General features: G+C 49.6%; 7 protein-coding genes across 7 annotated transcripts; 2 read left to right on the plus strand and 5 right to left on the minus strand.

Moving 5' to 3' along the window:
* Positions 1-771: 771 nt before the first annotated feature.
* On the plus strand, positions 772-3,283 carry pmt2 (protein O-mannosyl transferase; the record flags this gene model as incomplete). Its single annotated transcript, XM_041683700.1, has 5 exons — positions 772-909; positions 988-1,118; positions 1,201-1,753; positions 1,810-2,569; positions 2,640-3,283. 5 exons carry the CDS (start codon positions 772-774, stop codon positions 3,281-3,283), a joined length of 2,226 nt encoding a protein of 741 aa, XP_041537982.1.
* Positions 3,284-3,738: 455 nt separating this feature from the next.
* On the minus strand, positions 3,739-4,647 carry AKAW2_11263A (uncharacterized protein; the record flags this gene model as incomplete). The annotated part of the gene is made up of 2 exons (XM_041683711.1): positions 3,739-4,518; positions 4,579-4,647. The coding sequence occupies 2 exons, from the start codon at positions 4,645-4,647 to the stop codon at positions 3,739-3,741; spliced, it is 849 nt and encodes a 282-aa protein (XP_041537983.1).
* A 4,284-nt stretch (positions 4,648-8,931) lies between these two features.
* AKAW2_11264A (uncharacterized protein) lies at positions 8,932-11,361 on the minus strand (the record flags this gene model as incomplete). Its single annotated transcript, XM_041683722.1, has 1 exon — positions 8,932-11,361. The coding sequence occupies one exon, from the start codon at positions 11,359-11,361 to the stop codon at positions 8,932-8,934; it is 2,430 nt and encodes an 809-aa protein (XP_041537984.1).
* Positions 11,362-12,526: 1,165 nt separating this feature from the next.
* On the minus strand, positions 12,527-13,587 carry AKAW2_11265A (aldo/keto reductase; the record flags this gene model as incomplete). Its single annotated transcript, XM_041683730.1, has 3 exons — positions 12,527-13,073; positions 13,164-13,444; positions 13,525-13,587. 3 exons carry the CDS (start codon positions 13,585-13,587, stop codon positions 12,527-12,529), a joined length of 891 nt encoding a protein of 296 aa, XP_041537985.1.
* Positions 13,588-14,732: 1,145 nt separating this feature from the next.
* Positions 14,733-16,454, plus strand: AKAW2_11266S (YdiU domain protein; the record flags this gene model as incomplete). The annotated part of the gene is made up of 4 exons (XM_041683731.1): positions 14,733-14,813; positions 14,877-15,027; positions 15,080-16,185; positions 16,254-16,454. The coding sequence occupies 4 exons, from the start codon at positions 14,733-14,735 to the stop codon at positions 16,452-16,454; spliced, it is 1,539 nt and encodes a 512-aa protein (XP_041537986.1).
* A 603-nt stretch (positions 16,455-17,057) lies between these two features.
* Positions 17,058-18,381, minus strand: AKAW2_11267A (putative zinc knuckle domain protein (Byr3); the record flags this gene model as incomplete). The annotated part of the gene is made up of 7 exons (XM_041683732.1): positions 17,058-17,167; positions 17,232-17,519; positions 17,616-17,630; positions 17,766-17,779; positions 17,843-17,877; positions 17,988-18,007; positions 18,345-18,381. 7 exons carry the CDS (start codon positions 18,379-18,381, stop codon positions 17,058-17,060), a joined length of 519 nt encoding a protein of 172 aa, XP_041537987.1.
* Positions 18,382-19,449: 1,068 nt separating this feature from the next.
* Positions 19,450-21,183, minus strand: AKAW2_11268A (WD domain protein; the record flags this gene model as incomplete). Its single annotated transcript, XM_041683733.1, has 2 exons — positions 19,450-20,971; positions 21,029-21,183. The coding sequence occupies 2 exons, from the start codon at positions 21,181-21,183 to the stop codon at positions 19,450-19,452; spliced, it is 1,677 nt and encodes a 558-aa protein (XP_041537988.1).
* Positions 21,184-21,522: the final 339 nt, after the last annotated feature.

The following is a 21,522-nucleotide window of genomic DNA, read 5'->3' on the forward strand; positions in this document are numbered from 1 at the left end:
GGGAAGTTTAATCACCCTTTGAACAGTCAGTACAATTTCCATTGTAGAGGTCACACACATATATGATGCCACAAATGGCAGTGACATACATGCCTGCCCCCATTAGACACGCTATACCTCTTTCAGTAATTCGCCGTCATTGCCGACGAACAAGACGGAGGATGCAGTCGAGGTTTCAGAAGTGGCCCAGGCGGAACGGAGCTTTCAGGCCACGCGCCCGAGCTTTCCGTGTTATCTCCAGGCCAACTCGCCATTTGCGCTTCCACTCCGTCTTACATTCTGAGTAGGGAACCCTTCGAGAGGCTGACTTTCTTTCCCACCCTCAACATTCGACCCCTTTTCTTTTGCTTCCGATCTTTCTATTCTTCCCTTTCATTGCCTCAAATTTTCAGATTGCCTTTATCATTTTAACAAACCTTCCATTCTTTACCTTACTTTACCCATTTGACCCTGGTTAAGCGGTGTCTGCTCAATCTATCCTGATTTCCCCTCCATACTTTTGCCTTGTGTTCTCAAGGTACCTTCTCATCGGCCCCTCTCTTTTTTCTTCTTTCTTCTCTCCAGACTCTCAACAAAAGCTGGAGTACTGCACGCTAGACCAATCACTGTGATTTTCTCATAAGAAATGTTTGCAACTCACACCTGAAGTCAATCCCAGCGAGCTGCTCTACATTCAACCAGCTTCCTGTGGCAGTCTGATACACTCTACTTGCTTTCTCTTTCGCCCCTCCCTGTCCCTGCATTTGTTTAGCTGCTCATTATACCGCAATCATGGCGGGAGTAAATCAGGCGTCAAGCTCTGGGGTTGATCTCTCCTCTGAAGTGCGGCGCAGAACTGCCCCTCTTACGCAGGAGCCCAGCCGTGCTCCTGATCATGATGCATATGATGCCAAGAAATCAAAGCAAGAGGTATGATGCTCGCCTTAGACCGAAGCTTCATAAAGCTTTACTGCACCTGATAGCCGATAATATTGACGCGTGTCTTAGCCCTCCTCGTTTCGTTCGGCGGTGGCCAGCTGGGAGCCTATATTTGCGCCTCTCTTTCTGACTGCTCTGGCAATTTTCACTCGAATGTATCAAATTGGTCGTTCAGATATCGTGACATGGGATGAGGCACAGTATGACCAAAAACCTTTCTATCTTAATCTTTCTTTTTGCCAGTAAAGGGTGCTAACGTCTTGTCCTGATAATAATATGCAGCTTTGGAAAATTTGGCTCACACTATCTGAAGCGCGAATTTTATTTTGATGTACACCCGCCCCTGGGGAAGATGCTAGTTGGCTTGTCGGGATTTCTTGCTGGTTATAATGGCTCGTTCGAATTCAAATCCGGTGAGAAGTATCCCGAAGACGTCAACTATACGTTCATGCGTATTTTCAATGCGGCTTTCGGCGCGGTATGTGTCCCGCTTGCTTACTATACCGCACGGGAGCTGGGTTATCGCAAGGCTACTGTCTGGCTTATCAGTCTGATGGTGCTATTCGAAAACTCGTATGCCACCATCTCGAGATTCATCCTCCTTGATTCCATGCTACTTTGCTTCACGTTTACAACCACATTATGTTGGGCCAAATTTCATCGACTGCAGAAAGCTAGTTTTTCGGCAGAATGGTTTGCATGGCTCTTTCTCACCGGCGTGAGCATTGGCTGTGTCTGCAGTGTCAAATGGGTCGGTTTCTTCTGCACCGCTATTGTGGGCCTTTATACCGTTGAAGATCTATGGAATAAGTTTGGCGACCTTAAAATGCCTGAGGTAAGCGGCTTACTGGAATGTAAAACGACTTCAGCTCGGTGGTTAATGCTCGGCAGGTTGTGGTAGCGAAACATCTAGTTGCGCGCATAGTGGGCCTAATCATCGTGCCCTGCATTGTCTACATTCTGTCTTTCTATGTTCATTTCTGGGTTCTCGAGAATAGTGGTCCAGGAGATGCCCAGATGAGCTCACTTTTCCAGGCAAACTTGAAGGGCACCGAGGTCGGGAAGGATAGTCCTCTTGAGATAGCACTGGGATCGAGGGTGACACTGAAAAACATGGGGTATGGTGGTGGACTTCTCCATTCGCATATCCAAACGTATCCTGAAGGGTCAACACAACAGCAGGTGACGTGCTATCACCACAAGGATTCCAACAACGACTGGTTCATCTACCCCAATAGGTATGAGCCGGACTATGACCCCGAGGACTCCTTGAGATTCGTTGGTGACGGAGACATCATCCGTCTAATCCATGGGCAGACGGGTCGGAACCTACATTCGCATGCTATATCTGCACCAGTTACTAAGAGCCAGTTTGAAGTCTCCTGTTATGGCAACATTACCATTGGCGATGACAAAGATCATTGGGCGGTTGAAGTCGTTGATGATGTTGCATCCAGGGACAGGAGCAGAATTCGAACTCTTACTACGGCATTTCGCCTGAGACATCCTGTCCTGGGCTGTTACTTGCGTGCAGGAAATGTAAACCTGCCCCAATGGGGCTTCAAACAGATTGAGACCACATGCGTGAAGGAGAATAAGCCCAGTGATGTCTATACTCATTGGAATGTCGAGTCACACTACAACGAGAGGCGTAAGTTTACCCCTATTCCTGGTCTATTCCTTCCAGATTGTGGCGACCGGATATTGATTTTGTTACATAGTTCCACCAGGTGATCCCGGATCTTACAAGTCTCCGTTCTGGAAGGATTTTATCCATCTGAATGTCGCTATGATGACGTCCAACAATGCTCTTGTCCCTGATCCGGACAAGCAAGATGACCTCGCCTCTAAGTTCTGGCAATGGCCTATACTCAATGTGGGCCTTCGTATGTGCTCCTGGGATGACAACACCATCAAGTACTACCTTCTCGGAAACCCTTTCGTATATTGGGGGAGTACTTTGAGTCTTGGAATATTTGCCCTTCTGGTTCTTTGGTATCTCGTGCGTTGGCAACGAGGATATACTGAACTTACCCAAGCGGATATTGACCACATCCACTATTCCGGTCTTTACCCAGTCATTGGGTGGGTGTTGCATTATCTACCTTTTGCGGTCATGGCACGAGTGACTTACGTTCATCATTACTATCCGGCACTCTACTATGCCATACTCACATTCGGATTCTGCGTTGACTGGTTCACACAGCAGATGAGCAACAAGCTACGTTGGGCGATCTATACCTTGCTTTACTGCGCGATCGTTGGCTTGTTCGCATACTTTCGGGCTATTGTTTTTGGTATTGAAGGGCCCAGCCAGCAGTGGTCTCATTTGAACTGGTTCAGTGGCTGGCGGATTGCCAACTGAGCCGTTCCATCTCATCACCACCACCGTAATCGCCACCCTTATCGTCAACACCTGTTTACATATACCGCTTCTCGTCATCGCTGTACCTCATGCAATACCATACTTGTCACTACTATTGTTGGCTCGTGGACTATCTACTCTAGTCAGCTGTAAGATATTTAGATTGGCTGTGTTTCAAATTTTGGTATATGCGCCCCGCGCCTCTGTTATTGTGTAGCATTCAATGTATATTGCTTCGCTCTTCTGTACCAGTTACCTCGATCCTCATTAGCCCGAGATGTATATAAACCAAGATCACAGAGATTACTGGGCGAAATCTGTGCCTATTCCATATTCCTACACAACCATACCTCTCCAAGGGCGACTATAAAGGACCGTTACATGTTTGCACAAGATATAGTCCCGTGACAACTTTGAACAACAAGCTTGATATAAGGTATAATATCCTGTATCCATCAACAACAGCCTCCTGCCAGGCCACTTCCACCCTTGCGCATGGCATCATCCAAGCCTAAAGTGACAGTGTTTGGGATACCTGAGTTTGATCCACCAGTAGCACCATAGCCCTTCACACCACTTCGACGGTCGTGGAGGTCATATTTGCCAGCTTCGATGTTGCGGTATATCATCTCGGCTACCTCAAGAAATGCACGCTCCACGTTCTCTCCGGATTTCGCGCTTGTCTCAACATACCGTGTGATGTTATTCAAACGGCACCACTCCTCCGCTTCTTGCCTAGTGACTGTCTGATGCGATCTCGACTCATCAGCGGCAAGATCGCTCTTGTTGCCGACCAGAACAATTACAATGCCATCTTCCGCAATTTGCCGCAGATCATGGAGCCACTGTGTGCACGATACAAATGTAGAAGGTCTAGTGATATCGAAGACCAGTAGGGCACCCGAAGCACCACGGAAATAAGAGCGGGTAATAGATTTGTACGTTTCTTGGCCAGCGGTGTCCCATAGCGACAACTTCATTCTTTTCTGGAGCTCCTGTACCCGACGTGGAGGACTGGGCAGTCCAGAAGCGACTGATTCGCTGGCTGTAGTCGTAGCGGGCAATGAGGGCGAAGATGTGAGTGAAGGGGCACGATTGCGGATAGAATCGTCGAACTCGCCTCCCAAGGCCTTTGAAGCCGGCGGGCCCACCGGAACAATCCGTGAACCGAACTCGACACCAATTGTAACATCATGGGAGGACGAAAAGCGCCCTTCGCAGAGTCGGATCGTTAACTAGAAAGTCGCGGCCGTGTGTCAGCGGTATGATGGTCTGTCAAGCGTGAGTGTACCCACACTAGACTTCCCAGTTCCCGAGTCCCCGATGCAAACAAGTTTAGCAATATAATCCCATGGCTGTGACATGGATACAGCAGAGGAATGTCGCTTATGCCGGCACTCGAGACTTTAGGTGAATAATTTTTTTTTCTTTCTTTTTTTTTTTCGATCGATCAATGCCCGTGGACTTTCAAAGGTCTGTAGGAGTCATGCTCCCAAAAAATCAACTGATGGAAGATGGCGACCAAATAAAACGGATACTCGCCTTGGGAAATGGAAAGGTTGGCTCAACCTGGTGTCAGTCGGCCTATGGGGAGATAATCGTATGATAATTAATGATGCTAAGTACTCTGTGAACTTCTTCGTCCTCAGCACGGGAAGGGATTCTCTTTTTACGTTCAGCCTTACTAAACTCAGTCGGGTATAACGCTGGATTCCAACCTCTTAGGAAAGTGCGGGATAAGATAAGTAGTAGGACGGAATCGATAACCAGTCTGGAGTAGCCAGTAGATGACCAACCAAGCTATAGTGGAGCTACCGAGGAATGCTGGGTACAGAACAAGTAGCTGTTATGTAATGGATGGTCTTTCTGACTAGTTATCCACTGGTTAAGTACGGGAGGAGCTGCGATAGTTTAGTCCCCTCTAGTAGTAGTTCCCCAAACTACTGTTATCTACCTTGTTCAAGCCTCACATATATTGACTGCAAGGAAAATTCCACCGCAACCCCCTTGTTTTTTCTTTCTTTCCGGTATGGTCTGAAGTGCTCCAGTTTCCTGCTCTGCACACCGAGAACATTTGTACTTACTGGGCGCATTCTGCAGTCCAAGCGAATTAAACCGATCAGACGAATGGCATGGATGCTGAGTCATCTATCACCATGACCTTGCCTGATGACGCTTGCAACCTCACCTACTGATCGCAAGGGAAGACTACTGCTACCTTCATACGCTTTCTGCCTGTCTGAACTCTTTCTGCAGGTTTATACCCCAATCCGTCATCTCTTTTCTTTTTGATGGATAGCCCTATCCCATCTGGCTTCTTTGCTATGTAGTCCTTCGATTCCCACTGAATTTCAACTGCATCGGGTTTATACCGCTCACACCGCTTCGTCTGCTATAAGCTGGATAATCAGTGATTTGAATATAAGAAGGTTTAGCGGCTCATTGGTCAAGGGTCGGGTCAAGGTGTCAAGAAGACGAAAACAAAGATAGAGAACCAGGTCCGACATGTTCTCCGAATGTATGAATACCCTCTACTATTCCATCTCTTATACATATACCGTGCTCCTCATCGCTCACTTGCTGCCCAGATGCCTCCCGTTTTCTCGCACAGTCCCAGTCACGGGTCGTGAACCATCCAGAAGAACCCCGAAGAAAGGGGCATGAACGTCTCTTGCAACAACCTCGAAATTCTCTTTTGCCCTCTTCGCGCTCTTTCTTCCACAGGAATGCGGCCGACCCATACCAACCTGCCGGTTCTCAACTATCAGGCTTCCCGTTTGGTTCAAGGGTTGTGTCTCAACCTGCGCCTCTCTTCTACAGCGCTACCGATGAATTCCGAGAGGAGGATGATGAGGTTGAGCATGAGCGAGAGATTGCTGACTTCTATGCCTTACAAAAATCTCGGCGCCAATTTGGGAGCAGCTACCTTAGGGAGTCTTCAGAAATTGGCGACGATAACGAATCTGCCAGCTCGAAGGAACAACAGCCCCCTTATACTAGGGGGAAGGGCATTTGGAGCTCCTGGCGCGACGCCGAAACTAGTGACAGAGCGCAAGATTCGCGTCTTGAGTACGACGGGGAGCCAAACGGAATGGAGGAGTCTATTCACACAGAGCGAAGTAGAAGCAGGCTCAGGGGGAAATTAGTTGACGTTCACCTGGAAGATACACTGGCATCCGATGTTGGCCGCGACCGGGCTGACTCTCCCGAATTTGGTGATGATAAACCGCCTTCCGTTCAACGGTTTCGAGAGCAGCCACAGTCACGAACGGGCAATCTCGGACTAGACTCAGATCTCCTTCCTATAGATTCAGATAACGCAGTAGTGCCAGAAACATCCCAACCGCCAGGCACGTCACGGCCATATCGAACGTCGACCCCACCGGTAGGCGCTAGCTCTCCAGCTCATGATGGCTTTTGGGGTCACTTGTTTCTCATATCCGTGGCCTCTCTCTTCGCTACGTCATTTCTTATCTACCTTCACACTTCACCTCCTTCCGGTGACAAGTCGAAATGGGGTGACACTGTCTACTTGACCATCCACAGTTCATTTTACCTGCTGGGTACCTATACCATCGTGTCGATATCTATATCTCTGCTTTGGCTGGCACTATTACGCTCCTATGTACGTCCATTGGTTTACGCTATCCTCGTCGCCGTTCCCATAATACTGTATTCCTTCTTTCTCTACCCCTTTATCTCGAGCTTTGGGGGTGTCTGGCACGGATCAAGTGTTCAGGACAAAGTCATGAGATGCGGGTCTATTATTCCCTTTATTTTGGCCAGCGCATGGATTTACAACGTCGTTCGAGGCCGCCGCGCTATAGGAAGGGCCGTCGACATACTTGAGTTTGCATGCCGCATCCTCGCCGTGAATCCAGAGCTTCTAGCTTTGGGGCTCGGTGCCCTCATTCTCATTGTCTTATGGACCTGGTTATGGATGCTCATGTTTACGCGAGTGTTTTTGGAAGGCCATATTTCTCGGTCCAGCCTTTTCGTTGTCGATTCAAGCAGCTGGTGCTTAGGAATCTACTATGTGCTCGTTTACGCATGGTCACTGGGAGTCATCGCTGGTATTCGACGTACAGTCACAGCTGCCGCGGTGAGTCAATGGTATTTTCATCGCTTTACGACGCCAGCGCCGACCTCCAGGCAAATAGTCCAAGCCGCAACTCTGCACTCCGCTACAACCCTTTTTGGTACAATTTGCCTATCGAGCCTCCTGGCTCTAATGATCCGCGTCCCGCTTTTGTTGCTTCCCGGTCGTATCGCGTCACTTTTGAGTTTCTGCGCCTATTCCTTTGTACCAACTCCTATAACTGCCCTCACGGACCCTCTAACCCTCACCTATGCGTCTATTCATTCCCAGCCGCTTACAGTGTCCGCTCGTGGTCTGGTGCAGATGACAAACCTGACGCCCTCCATAGCGACGACTTCTCTACACCCACGGTCGTTCTCTTGGTCTCGTGGGCATTCTGCAACTCTTCTCCCTTATCGACTTTCCAAGCTCATTCTGCATGCGGCCCGTCTCATGATGTCTCTTGCGCTTGGGTTTGGTGGCTGGGTGAGCACTGCTCGGAGCCTAAGTGTGATGAGTACCAACGGTTCAATCCGCGGAAGCATGTATGCCTACATGGTCGGGATCATTGCTGGGACGATCGGTTGGAGTGTGCTGGGAGCAATTGAAGGTGTACTTGCAGATACTGTCGATGCATCAATCATTTGTTGGAGTAGCGAAGTTGGAGCCTACGGCCGGGAGGCAAGGTACTGCCGAGAAGCTGGCTGGCTCTTCGGCCAAGAGCCTGGGTCTGTTTCCAGGAATACGCGCTTTGAGGATCCATGAGCTATCACTTGGTAGGTATACCTGTGCGACCATGAAAGGAATGTCAGATTCTCATTGAGAGGACATCTACGGCTTAGTAATTACCGCACTGTCAATCCTGAGCTCGAAAAGGATTTTCGAATCTCTGGTGATGGCGGTATTGCGCTTCGGGGGGAGGGGGGGTTGAGAGGCTTCGGCTTAGCGATTGTGTTTATTCTTTTATCACTATGTCTGCGGGAGACATCTGCTGCTAATTGAACGACTTATGCCAGGTATCATATCTAGATCATTATTAGAGCCTATATCATCTTATTTGACTCTTTGCCACTTTGGCGTAAGGTACCTCGGAGCGTTTTTAATTCGCCTGGTTGGACTTTCTCCCGGAAGAGAATAAATCATTACATAGAATAGAATAAGAAAAGATAAAAATTCAAGATGGCTACCACTAGCGTAGTAGCGTAGTTAGATTCGCTTTCCAGATGTGGTTACTAAGTGTGCAGGCGCATTACCCTACAGGCCCCAGTGCCCGGGTCTCCAAGCTCCAATCCCATGGATGTACGCTGAATGATATAGCATGTAGTCGATTGAAAATTCTTGCACCCCCAACGTATCTCCCAGACCTACGTTGCAGATAAATAAAAGATGAATGTTTGCCTCCTCTTAAGCATAAGCACATACAACCCGTGGTATCATGTAACAATAACAGCAGGCAAAATATATTCCCTGTACACGCCTGCTGCCACAAACGCCAACTGAAAGCCATTGAAATGGACCGCAGATTGTGACACGAACGACATAGCAGAACGCCTGGATGAACTCGTCACAGTTACAGCTTGAGTCGGCTGTTCCATCCCACACCTTCCTTGGCGCACCACTCACTCAGAAATGCGTGACTGAACCGGACTACCTCTAGGGGGGTGTTGGTCCGTCCAACTGGCAAAAAAAATTCGCCAGAATAGTCGCCAGCTCTCAAGCGTTGCCTTCCCAACTCTGAGAAATTCTTGGATCGTTTAGACCAGGTACTTGGAAACTCACGCGAAAGAACATCTTCGCAAAGACCGCGTGAGCCTTCGAGCCATAACTTCTGGGATTCTCTATAGCACTCGTGCGGTCTATTCTTCAGCTCCACAAACTCTTTCCGGCTCTTCTTATGGTCTTCCGATGCAGCAGGGTTTTCATCGCTCCCTGGAGTGGGCGCTGGCGTGTTCTCCCCAGGTAAAGGTGTGGCGGCAAGTCGCTCAAGATCAAGTGCGTGAATGGCATCATAAGAGACAGCACCAAGTATGAGGCAGAGGCTATGCAGGCGCGGATAGGGAGTGCTATTCTTTTTCACAACACGCCAATATGCGAGGATAGATAGCCAGGAAGACGAATCTGCAGTTTGCCGGGATAGCGCTTTGGATTGATCATCGGCAACAAATGCCACGATGAAGCAAAGAATAGCCTCAATTGCTGTAGCGGCCGCGAGTTTTTCATCAACGGTAGTTACGTGATCTTTGGCTGTGTGCCGCTCCGCAGCATGCTTTAAATCACGTCCCAGGTTTGAATATTTCTGATACTCATCTTTCCAAGCTCGACGGTCGCATTGACGTGATGCCGTATTAGTCGATTGCGGAGATGCGAGTTTTGTAGGAGTGGCCGAATTACCGGGGCGCTTGACGGCTGGATGAGAAGACGGCTTTCCGTCATTGCCGCTGTATGGATCAAACCGGCTGGCAGAAGACTTAGGGTCTTTTACCGGCGTCGTTGAACTAGCTTTCGATCTGTCTGATGGATTTACAGCCAGGTTTGAGGAGAAAGACATAGGCGTTTGAGGCTTTTCAGGGACTTTTGAGTGCTCCCGAGAGACGGTAATTGTGCCCATATGCTTCCCTTTCCCTTCCAACCGTTGTGGCTTGTTGTGATCGGGATGTTCCGACGCTGGAGCCTTCGCTGCCGCCTGCCTGGCTTTCTGAGTCTGAGAGGGCTCAATGTCTAGTGCACTCTTCACAGGTGACCCCGGCGGGGCCGGCTTCTTTTTGCCAGAAAATTTCAGGAGAGCCTCGATCCGCTTCCGGTTTGATCTTCCATATTTCAATTTCACGACCAACTGCGCTCTAGCCGAAGCATCCTGTAGAACCGGTGGCGAGCCGATTGATCTTGACATCGTATTTCCGACATGGTTTTTTGGATTACCTTTGGAGGCCAGAGAATTGTCCAAAGTTGAGACATCCGTGCTTGAGGGCCGTCGTTTGTCATTTCCATGATAAAATTGCTTGCTATGCAAGCCCGAAGAGTGTGTTGAGTCTGGCTGTGACGAAGCGTGAACGGCAGATTTGGCCTTCTGGATTTTTGATCCCGATGATAAATCATTATTCGAAGCGCCGTCGCTTTGTGATGATCCTAGGCCCAGGGGGCCTTCTCCAAGCCCAGCTAATTCCTTCTCAATATCAGGCGGAAGAGTAGGAGACAGAAGCCGAGGCAGTCTTGGACTGTTTGAAGTAGGGGGAAGGGTCGGTGACAGGAGAGCAGGCAAGCCGTTACCCTTCAGCCGCTCGGTCTTTGCAGGACTCGGAGATATCCTCGGCTTTTTGGGGGCCGCGACCTTATGCTGTGACCTCGAAGAATCGGAGGTGCCATCGACAAACGGGCGCTTGCGCTCGATGCCCCCCGAGTTAGACGCAGCTCGCGATTGGACGGGAGGTTTTCCCGCGGGCTTTTGCGAGTCATTGCTAGGAAGGCTAGCCCTAGCAGCTCGCTGACTTGCTTCGGGGGTATCAAGGACTGAGGTGCTTTGCTTACTGACTTCAGGGCCGACAGGGGAAGCGGAGGCGCCACTCTTCCTTCTGTTCCTGTAGTCGTTAAAAGTTATCTTTTTCTTCACCGAGTTGTTGGATGGTGTGCTTGCAGCACTCTGGCCTCCGGAACGCTGGTCGGACATGACGTTTCCTGTCGCGTCAGACCAGTCACCCACAGCCACTAGCAAGGAATCCCCTTCGTGATGTGTAAGGAATGTCATATATTGTAGTTGTTGCTCCTCCGGTGTAAACGGCCCGTCATTACCCACAGCCCAGTTGTTGACAAAGCGACTCCCCAGGCGGAAAGGCACATCAGTGGGAACAGTGAGAAGGAAGGGGTAGAACGGAAGGATTTCTTCCCTAAGCCGCTTCAATCGTTGGTCGATTGAAGATTGACCGGAGTTATGTGTCTGTTCGTTAATGAACTTGGGATCTTTTATTTCATCATCCGCGGAGCGATAGGGCTGGTCCCCCGACATTGCAGTCCGTTGATCAAAAGCCTACGTGGCTGACGGCGAGCAAGCTCTTTTCGACTGACCATGAACCAATACCAAGTATTCCTTCCTTCTCTTTTGACTTCCCTGAGTGGCGTTAGCTCCCAGTATCATGTGGCTACGCGAATTGGAGTTCAATTGCCGCCACTATCGAACATCGCACTTCCCAGGAACAGGTTCAGGGACCACGTAGTGTGACCTTGTGAAAAGTCACCTTTCAAGAACTGCCAGCGCGCCTCCTTATTGTTATTGAGTCTTCCCCTTTCCCTCTATCTTGTGTCAAAATCTGGATACCGAGCGGACTGAGCTCCTCGTTGGCCTTTGCCGACTGCCCCCCCAAAACTGCGACCTGTGACGCTAAGAGAGAGACCGAAATAAACGAGCGTTCAACAACACAAGCGCTTTAAATCCGAATCGATTCACCCACAGCCAGCCGGTCTGGATTCAGCTGGCGGGGGATTTTGCACAAAATTGGCTGGAATGGGGAACGCGATAAGAAACCAGCCCCGACCTGTCGTACAGAAGTAGCGTCGACAAACAGCCAATGTATGCCGGAGCTAGAATGAGACTCTCGAGGCCATAAGGATAGAGGACGGGAGCCTCTGGCTCGCTAATGTTGATGTGGGCGTAACAGCAAGGAATAGACGACAAGGAAGGAGAGCGCCGAGGAGCTTCCTCTGGAGATGGGGATCGCCTTTCCGTCCGACAATGAGGGTGGGTTGGGGGGGCTTGGTCGCGACTGGGGATGCTGGCTGGCGGTCGAAGCGGAAACGCTTGGCAGTAATTGATTTGCTTATGATTAGTCTAGAGCGGGTCTTCTCCGCTTATCTACTAGGCACCTTACTCCGTACCAAACTTACAAAGATTGAAGCTCTTACTTCTCAACCAGTCTTCTCCGACTACGTACCGCTTGCAATTCTCCATGGCCCTCGTTCTTTTGGTCCCTATCTATGTGCAGTGGCAAACGGAAGACTCATGGCTGTATGTCCTAGTACTTGGTTATCACAGGTAAATCTGCATTAAGGGCAACGACCTCAGATACCATTAGCTTGACGGTTCATCAGAAATCACCAGGCTTGAATCTAAATTCATCCAACAATCTCAGAACAGGCCTGAGTTTGACGCTGTATACAAGTATGACCAATAGTTTTCACGAACGATCTTCTGACGCGAACTTTCCCTGCCAAAATGCCCTGAAATGCTTCTGCTGCCCCGCAGCGGAAATATCATCAATCTCCCTAGGAGTCAACTGAAAGGTTAAGGCGCGCAAATAGCTGCTCAAGCGGGATTCTTTGCTACTAGTCGTGATTGTTATACAGCCACGGTCTATGGACCATCTCAGGAGGATCTCCCCTTCACTGACTGCATATTTTTTGGCCAGATGTGGCAGCAGGTCATCCACTGGCCCTCCCTTTGATCGGATGATAGGAGTTAAAGGCCCATAGCTTGCTGTTTGGATGCCTTGGCTCTTATGAAAGTCGAGTAGATTGCCATGCTGTAGATAGGGATGGAATTCAATCTGGTTGATGGATGGCGGAACTGTGGCTGTCTCCAAAATAGCCTCCAAATGGCTTTGCAGGAAATTAGACACGCCAATTGACCGTGCCTTTCCAGCGGCCTTCACCTGCTCCATAGCAGCCCAGGCTGTTTGAAGGTCGCTAGATGAGCTGGCGAAAAAAGGCGAGTGAATTAGATACCTATATGTAACCCCCGTTAGTCCTCGCATCTGGCAGTAAACCAAGGTTCTTCGAGCCGGTAGAAACATATTGGCGGGGCGGATCACCTACAGATCAACGTAATCCAGCTGAAGCTTTTCTAGACTTGCGTCGATTGCCCTCGGAATATCTGCGATGTTTACGCTCACCTTAGTGGTTACGAATAGCTTATCTCGTTCCACGCCACTCTCCTTGATGGCAAGACCAAGCTCAGGCTCAGTTCTGTAAGTCTCGGCACCATCAAGGTGGAGATACCCCAGTCGGATAGCATCTTTGATGGATTCAACGAGCTCTCGGTTGATACTAGTGTCCCCTTCCTTCTTATACCAAGCTGTGCCGCAGCCATATCCAAGCTGCTTCCGTTATCAAATGTAACTGAATTGGTTGCCAAAAGAATAGAATTGCAAATGAGTCTGCTCCTACTACAACTTACCTGGGGAACACACGTGCCGTCATTCAATTTGACGGATGGCATAGATTTCAGGGTGTTGGCCATCTTTGTTGCTATTCAGTATGACTGGTGTGGTAATATCCTTGTTCGTAGACACGACTGATTCCAGTTTCTTTCTTTTCTTTCGCAAGGCAGAGGAGACCTTTGGAAGTTCTATACTTGGGTGCAGAAATGGATGATGTATTAATACTCCGTTCTACGAACCGGATCGGATCAGCTCCGGCTCCACAAGCCATCCAGCTTCATCCCGCGCTGCGGCTGCGCATGTCCTGAATCTCCGAGCCTTCCGCCTTGCCCCGCCATAATCCGACGAAGAGGTTCTATCTTACAATGGTAGGCAATTGTGTTACCAGCCTGTAGTCCATCAAGAGGCAGACAAATGCGGGATCGGTTGGCGGAACTGGTTGAGGAGAATGATGTCATAGCCCAGGTCTCGCCTCGCCGGCTTACTTAAACTGACCCAGGTCAATTGCTAATACAGAGAGTACTCGTCGGTTAACTAACTGATAAACTAAACTTAACAGCTACACTGGCAGTGATAGTCAAAACTCTTCTTATAGAACCCGGTAAAAGCCATCTTCCTATTTGCCTAAGTAGCTTGTCGAGGGTCCGTGTATACTTGACACATCCCTCGCTCACTGTTTTAGGTCTTCCATGGGCTTATTTGTCGCTCATCCTGGCCTTCTCCGCGCTCGTTTTATGTTGGCCCGCAGTACCCTCTATCCATCGCGGATCAGTCGAAATCGCTTAACTCAAATGGCGTCGCAGCTCTCCGACGCAAACGGAGGGCTTTCGTTGGCCGAACTCCCTAAGTCCAATGTCTTCACTTCCAAGCTTCCTCCCGACCCAGCTTTTGAGACCCCTGAGGTGTCACATCGAGCTCCCCGTGAGACACTCGGCCCACGGTTAGTAAAAGGTGCTTTATATACCTTCGTCAGACCTGAGCCGGCGGAGGAGAGCGAACTTCTGGGGGTGAGTCCAAAGGCCATGAATGATCTTGGTTTAAAGCCCGGTGAAGAGCTTTCCCCGAAATTCAAAGCTTTAGTTGCGGGAAATGAATTTTACTGGGATGAAAACGAGGGTGGCATATATCCTTGGGCACAATGTTACGGAGGTGAGAGACGTTGGAGACCTTTCAATTTCTTAGACCGAAATTAATACTCACTAATACCTTCAAGGATGGCAATTGTATGTTTCCGGACAGTAAATATCTTTGTTCCTTGAAATTGACAAATCGCAGCGGCTCGTGGGCTGGGCAACTCGGCGACGGAGTAAGTGCTTATTTCTAGATACAACTTTTCATTGATGGAGCTTAACAATTGGTTGTTTTCCAGCGTGCAATCGGCCTTTTCGAAACTACAAACCCGAAAACCCGTACTCGCTATGAGTTACAACTAAAAGGTGCGGGGCGGACTCCTTATTCCCGCTTCGCCGATGGAAAGGCTGTGCTTCGCTCTAGCATCAGGGAATACATAGTATCAGAAGGTATTGCTTCCGCATGTCCTAATTGTGCAGCTTCGACTAACTGCGAGCAAAGCCCTTTCTGCACTTGGTGTTCCAACCACTCGAGCTTTGTCTATAACCCTATTGCCTCAGTCAAAGGTGTTGCGCGAACGTTTGGAGCCCGGAGCTATAGTTGCTCGATTTGCTGAATCGTGGCTAAGGATCGGAACATTTGACCTCCTACGGGCACGAGGAGACCGTGAGCTGATTAGACAATTGGCGACGTATGTCGCAGAGGATGTGTTCCAGGGCTGGGAGGCTTTGCCCGCTATGCTGCCGTTGGACCAGAGTCAGTCATCCGATACTGTAGACAACCCTCCCAGACATGTATCTTGGGACCAAGTTGAAGGGCCGCCAGGCTCGGAAGAGAATCGGTTTGCAAGGTTGTACCGTGAAATTGCACGACGAAATGCTAAAACCGTTGCTGCTTGGCAAGCATATGGATTTATGAACGGGGTGTTGAACACTGACAATACTTCAATCTATGGCCTTTCATTAGATTATGGCCCATTCGCGTTCATGGACAACTTCGATCCTCAGTACACGCCTAACCATGATGACCATCTCCTGAGATATTGTTACAAGAACCAACCCAGCATCATCTGGTGGAATCTGGTTAGGCTCGGCGAGTCACTCGGAGAACTCATTGGTGCAGGTGAAGACGTTGACAAGGAAGATTTTGTGAGGGATGGTGTGACAGAGGAAGCCGCGCCTGCCATCATTAAACGTGCGGAGGAGATCATTGACCGAACAGGCAAGGAGTTCAGGATGGTGTTCCTGAACGAATATAAACGCATCATGAGCAACAGGCTAGGCTTGCGCAGCCAAAAGGAAACTGACTTCCAAGTACTGTTTTCGGAACTGCTCGATACATTGGAGGCTTTGGAGTTAGACTTCAATCACTTTTTCCGAAGACTGTCAAACATATCGCTGTCGGACATAGAGACGAAAGAGACGAGAGAGAGGACAGCATCTATCTTCTTTCATAACGAAGGGTTTGGTGGCATCGGATACACCGAGGATTCCGCGAGGCAACGAGTCGGAGATTGGCTTGACAAGTGGAGACAACGAATCATAGAGGACTGGGGCGTTGATCAAGACTTGGAAAGACAAAGGATCATGAAGAGTACAAACCCAAAGGTAAGCCTACCATTACTATTTTCGCTGCTGGCCCGCCACGACACTAATGGGTGGCTATATTTCTTTAGTTCCTGCCTCGCGGCTGGATCCTCGATGAAGTTATTGAACGTGTTGAACGCCGTGGAGATCGAGAGGTACTCGGAAGGGTAATGCATATGGCACTCAATCCCTTCAATGAAGAATGGGGACAGAATCATGATGAAGAGGAGCGCTTTTGTGGGGATGTCCCTCGCTTCAAGAGAGCCATGATGTGCAGCTGCAGTTCTTGAACGTGTTCTCAGAAACCGTGACCGATACATTAGTCCGCGGCGTATGATGTGTTTAGAATAATGGAATTTTTTATGCAAGTAGCTGATGCTACGGAGAACTGAAAATGATCACCAAAAAATATTGTTTCCACCCTGTTTCTGACAGATAAACACTACTCCCCTAACGATTCCCAGGAGGTACATGCCGAGCAGGCAAAGGCCTGACTAAGATGGAACCGTGGAATTGAAATTGCTTTCATATGCTAGTTTTGTGGACAAGTTTTCTTCCGCATTACACATCATTTCACATGTTTGCCCACCCGCAAACCCAGGCCACCACTTATCAGTCTTACAAACTGATTCTCCCGCTTTTATTGTTTGGAACACCGGACTTCATCCGTTTGATTCCACGATAACTGGATATCATCTTGGATATCATTGTCAGCCGGCGGAGGAAGTCAATCAGAGACAGGCTCGCAAGCCAAGTCGTGCATTAGACCAGAGAAATCGGGGTAAAGAGATTGTAGATCATCACGGCGAGCGCGATAAAGGTCATCCCGATATCCTGGTCTCGCGTATGATAGCGCGACAGAAGACAAACGATGCAGCATGCAGATCAACTATTTAGTTAGGGCAAGCAGCCTGGACGTGACCAGGTTGCTTGCAGTTGTAGCACACCCGCTCACCCTTGGCCTCCGTAGGGCAGTCGCGGGAGACGTGGCCGACCTCACCGCCTAGGAATACAGTGTTAGCGTGTCTGACTGAACCTGAGAGATTGTGAAGGGTGCAGTAGCCTACAGTTGTAGCACTTCTGTCCGTTGGTGCAGTCGCGAGCCATGTGTCCGAAGCCACCGCAAGAGTAGCAAGTCTGCTGACGGCCGCCAAAGCCACCACCGTAGCCGCCGCTCTGAGGGCAGTTCCTAGCAATGTGACCGACACGGCCGCACTTGTAGCACTCCTGGCCACCACCAGCAGCAGCACCACCGAAACCCTCGGCGGGGCTAGCCTGGCACTCACGGGAGATGTGGCCCACACCACCGCAGCGGTAGCAGGACTTCTCCTTGGGTGCTACAGTGCATTCACGGCCTGCATGATAGGCTTGTTAGCATCTCGGCAAGACAAAGGAAGATATATATATATAATCAAACGACGGAGAACTGGAGAATTTGCTGGTTGACTTACTGACGTGTCCCTGTCCTGTGATGGTACAAAGGTGCGGTTAGATAGAGTGGCTAAGAATCAACGGAAAAGGGCGCAATGAAATTGGGCCAGTGAACGAAAAGGAATGAGGGAGATTGGTCATTGATGTAGAGACAAGGTCGGGAGACATACCACCACAGTTGTAGCTACCGAACTTAGTCAATAATGTTTACAGTAAGAGGAAAATGGACAGTGCAAGTTAAGCATACCAGGTAGGAGTGCCCTTCTTGGGACAGTCACGGGCCTGTAGAGATTAAAGGTTAGAACGTTCCCAAACCATGATTATTGAAACAATTCCAGAAAATGCTGGCCGAGGATGTTATGAGGGGACGATGGTGACAGGGAAAGGTTTACCTGGTGGGAAGCATCACCGCCTAGAATGAATGAAGATCTTTTGTTAGCTTTTCCGTGCCAATCCAGAGATTCGCTTCACCAGGAATGGTAGCCACCGCGCTAAGACGGCAGGACCATTCGCTATGAAGAAGAAAAAAAAATGAGACAGATAGGTGAGTGATCATGAAAAGTCAAGGGATCCCAGCTGTAAACTGAGGACACCAAGTAAAACTCGGTGGATGATGGGCAATCATGATCAATGAAGCCGTTTTTTTCTCCCCCTCGGCTGGAACTGCGGGAATGGAGGCACACAAGGTGCATGACAGAATCGAAGGGCTCAGGTTTAACAATCGACGGAACAGAGCGGGGGGGACTCACAGTTGAAGCAGCCACGACCTCCAGCTTGGAAACTCATTGTGGATATAGGATGTAGGTGAACTGGTAAAGAATTTTTGGGGTGAAGAGGTAAGTAAGAGAGAGGATGGTGATGGCCAGGTGAGGGTTTGAGAGGGGGGTGGAAACTGGGCGATCAGAAATTTAGGTAGGGATTTCTTGCTAGCGCCGATAAATAATAACCAGAAGGAAAAATAAATCAGACATGCGGACAGTCGGTGCGGGGGAGCGCTTCCCGTGGTTCCTGCAGGGCTTTAACGCCGGGAGGCCGCAACACACAACACCTGCCCGCTTCCAGACCTGGGTGAGATCCTGGCTTTTCGCGCCATACCCACACCCATGCTGTGCCCTTAAGCCAAGTCCTACTTAGCTTTTCCAGGTAGCGTTTAGCGATCCGCCATTATGCCGTACATGTGGTGGCGATCGCAGCAGTCACGATGAGAAAGCAGAGGAGGTCTTTGGCGGGAGGGACCCTAACCAGACCGTGAGATTGGTACATTACTCTTGCTTTTCCTTCGCGACAACGAGGACGAAAGCAGGCTCATCCTATCCTAGATAATATTCTCATCAGTCGCTGAAATTTAGTTTCACCCTCCGTGCCTCATATTTAGATGCCTTTCAATTAGCGAGTGTATGCGCAGCCTTATATCACAGGGGTAGAAGTGTGGATATTGTAATGAGATTGTCCCCTAGTAGGCCGCCCGTGTCGAACAGTAAAGAACATCGAGCATGGCGGCGGGAGAAAGAAAAGTACGAGGAGAGGAAAACCATCCGTACTTCAGGGCAGGATGGTAGCGCTTTAAACTACGCCGTGACTCTTATGGCTCCCTCCCAAGGTCCTCTCCGGGACCGGACACCTTGGTTGCTTGCACCTTGAGGTTTCCCATGTCGATCTAGAAAGGTCTACGCTTACTCTTCGGTTTTCCCCATGCTACTGAATGCTCTTGCCATGAAGTCCTCTTCTCGAATGGACGTTCGGAAGTTTCTTAGCGACATGGTCGGACTTTTGGATAGCAGGTGGTTCATAAAGGCTTTCATGACCAGGCTTGAACTCTGATCTATGGTATCTATAGATTACAAGATTTTCATTTCACGTGAAGTCATATAGTTCGAGCATCTGCGTCCCAACTTCCTTTTCGCGGAGTAGAAGGACTCGCTCATCGTCGAAGCCAACACAATTGTGCATCCTTGTTAACCCGGAGGTGTTGTCGACCGAGCTTGATCGGTTTGCGTTGAGCTGACCCTGAGAAGACTCCGACACTAAGTCAAGGCTATCATGTCGCTGATATGCCCTATTCCCTGGGCTTACTCGGATGCTATTCCCGTCCCTGAACGCCCTGTACCCTCCGAGTGAAGAGACCAAAGATTCAAGTTCCCATATTCTGATATCGTCTCCTCTGGAGCTCACCGAAACTGCCTTACCACGATCACTAACCTGCACGGCTGAGACGGACGATGTATGGCCCCAGAGACGCTGGCAGCTTGTCACGGAAAGGCTGGTCGAAGTGGAGACCACAAGGTACACAGTCAAGGTATTGTCCGCGTGCGAAGTCAAAAGGTAAGGATGAGAATAGGACACCGAGGTTGGTGGTTCATAGTGTGATATCGAAGGTCCGGGTGGCCTTGTACTTAGCTCATTCCCGGAGCCTACCACATATGTGGTGCGATAGTCCCTTTTTGACCGGCTGCGAGAAGTTGGGGACACAATCCCGTATTGGCAGTCGACTGTGGTAGCAAGCCGAGAACTCAGCTGCTGACCGTCCAAGCCGAACTGCAATTCTTGAATACCTAGTGACCAGCCGCAGCCTATATGGTAAAAACTGTACACTATAGACGCTACTATTTTGGGACCCGCAGCGCGGACAGATAGCGATATTGGCTCCAATATACTGTCCGCCTTGAGAGTAGTTAGTAGTCGTGGAGTTAATGACCAACCGTCTTCGTCTGTGATTGTTTCATATAGAGATAAAACCTTGTGTTGAGAAACTAAAAGCAGGAAAGGGGAGTACGAGGCCATTGCCGTGATGGCTTCACCGGTGCCTTCGACGTAGGCGAAGCGCGTTTCAATCCAGAAATTTGTTGTGTCTAGAGTGTAGACGCCGAGACGGCCATCCTCAAAACCAATTGTAACATCTATTAAGCTCTGCCGTGGACCGCTCGTTGCAGCCGCCATTGCTGTGGGAGCGGGTAACGATCGCGACGGCGATTTTGCCAAAGGAGACCTTGCTAAGCATTGTCCAGGCTTCTCGGCGGCCCAAGCTCTTAAGCCGTGATCTGAATCCGCTGTAAACACAATACCAGCACAAAATGTTACTAGCATCTGTCGACGAAGCGGTTGTGGAAACTCGATCTCTGTGACCCGACAGGCTCCCCTCGACCAGTTGTGTCGCAGACGATACTGTCGTTTCCAATTTGTGGCCACTCCTTCCTTTGCCAAGTGACTGTGGTCAAGCCAGGTAGACACCCTAGGCGAATACTCGATTTCAGAGCGGGATAAGAGTGTACGCCTAGCATTTGGTAACCGACGTGCTCGAGGCCGTACCCATCGAGAATAATACTGTCTTTTCCAGAGCTCCGAATCTCCAGCTAACACATGGAACCGACGCGAGAGTCTATGTGGGGAGAAGTGATGAGCTGTGAGGCCGGCACTTTAACTGAGGAGGACATACTGTTGGCAGACAAGCAGAGAGGGGAGGGGAAGAAAAGACAATATATGAAGTAGGAGCTCGTCACTTAGTCTGGATATGTGATCGAGATGGCCGTTGGGGGTCATGCGGAGACGCTTTGGCGGGGGAAGATCTTCAGCATTGCGCCTCTTTGGCATTTTGTGACTGGGAATGCAATGCTGGGTTAAAAGGAGTCACGAAAGTCGGAACAACCGACTGCACAAGTCAGTGCTTGCTGGATGAACGCAATCTTAAGTCGGAGGTACCACTTCCTATTCCGCCTGTCCGCCTAATAATGTCAGGGCGGAGCTTATCTGAGGGTGGTTGATACGGTATGTATGGCGGACCGATGTCTCGAACGATACGATACGTGCCGAGGTAATAGAGCGGTCCTCTGTACTTCATACAATCAGGAAACTACTGGTGGTATTAATGCGGGTATCTATCTTTGCGCGTCAAAGTCGCGTGTCACAGCCGCCCTATGCTACTACGTACAT

The sequence above is a fragment of the Aspergillus luchuensis genome, chromosome 1, assembly GCF_016861625.1.
Source record: "Aspergillus luchuensis IFO 4308 DNA, chromosome 1, nearly complete sequence".
NCBI lineage: Eukaryota > Fungi > Ascomycota > Eurotiomycetes > Eurotiales > Aspergillaceae > Aspergillus > Aspergillus luchuensis.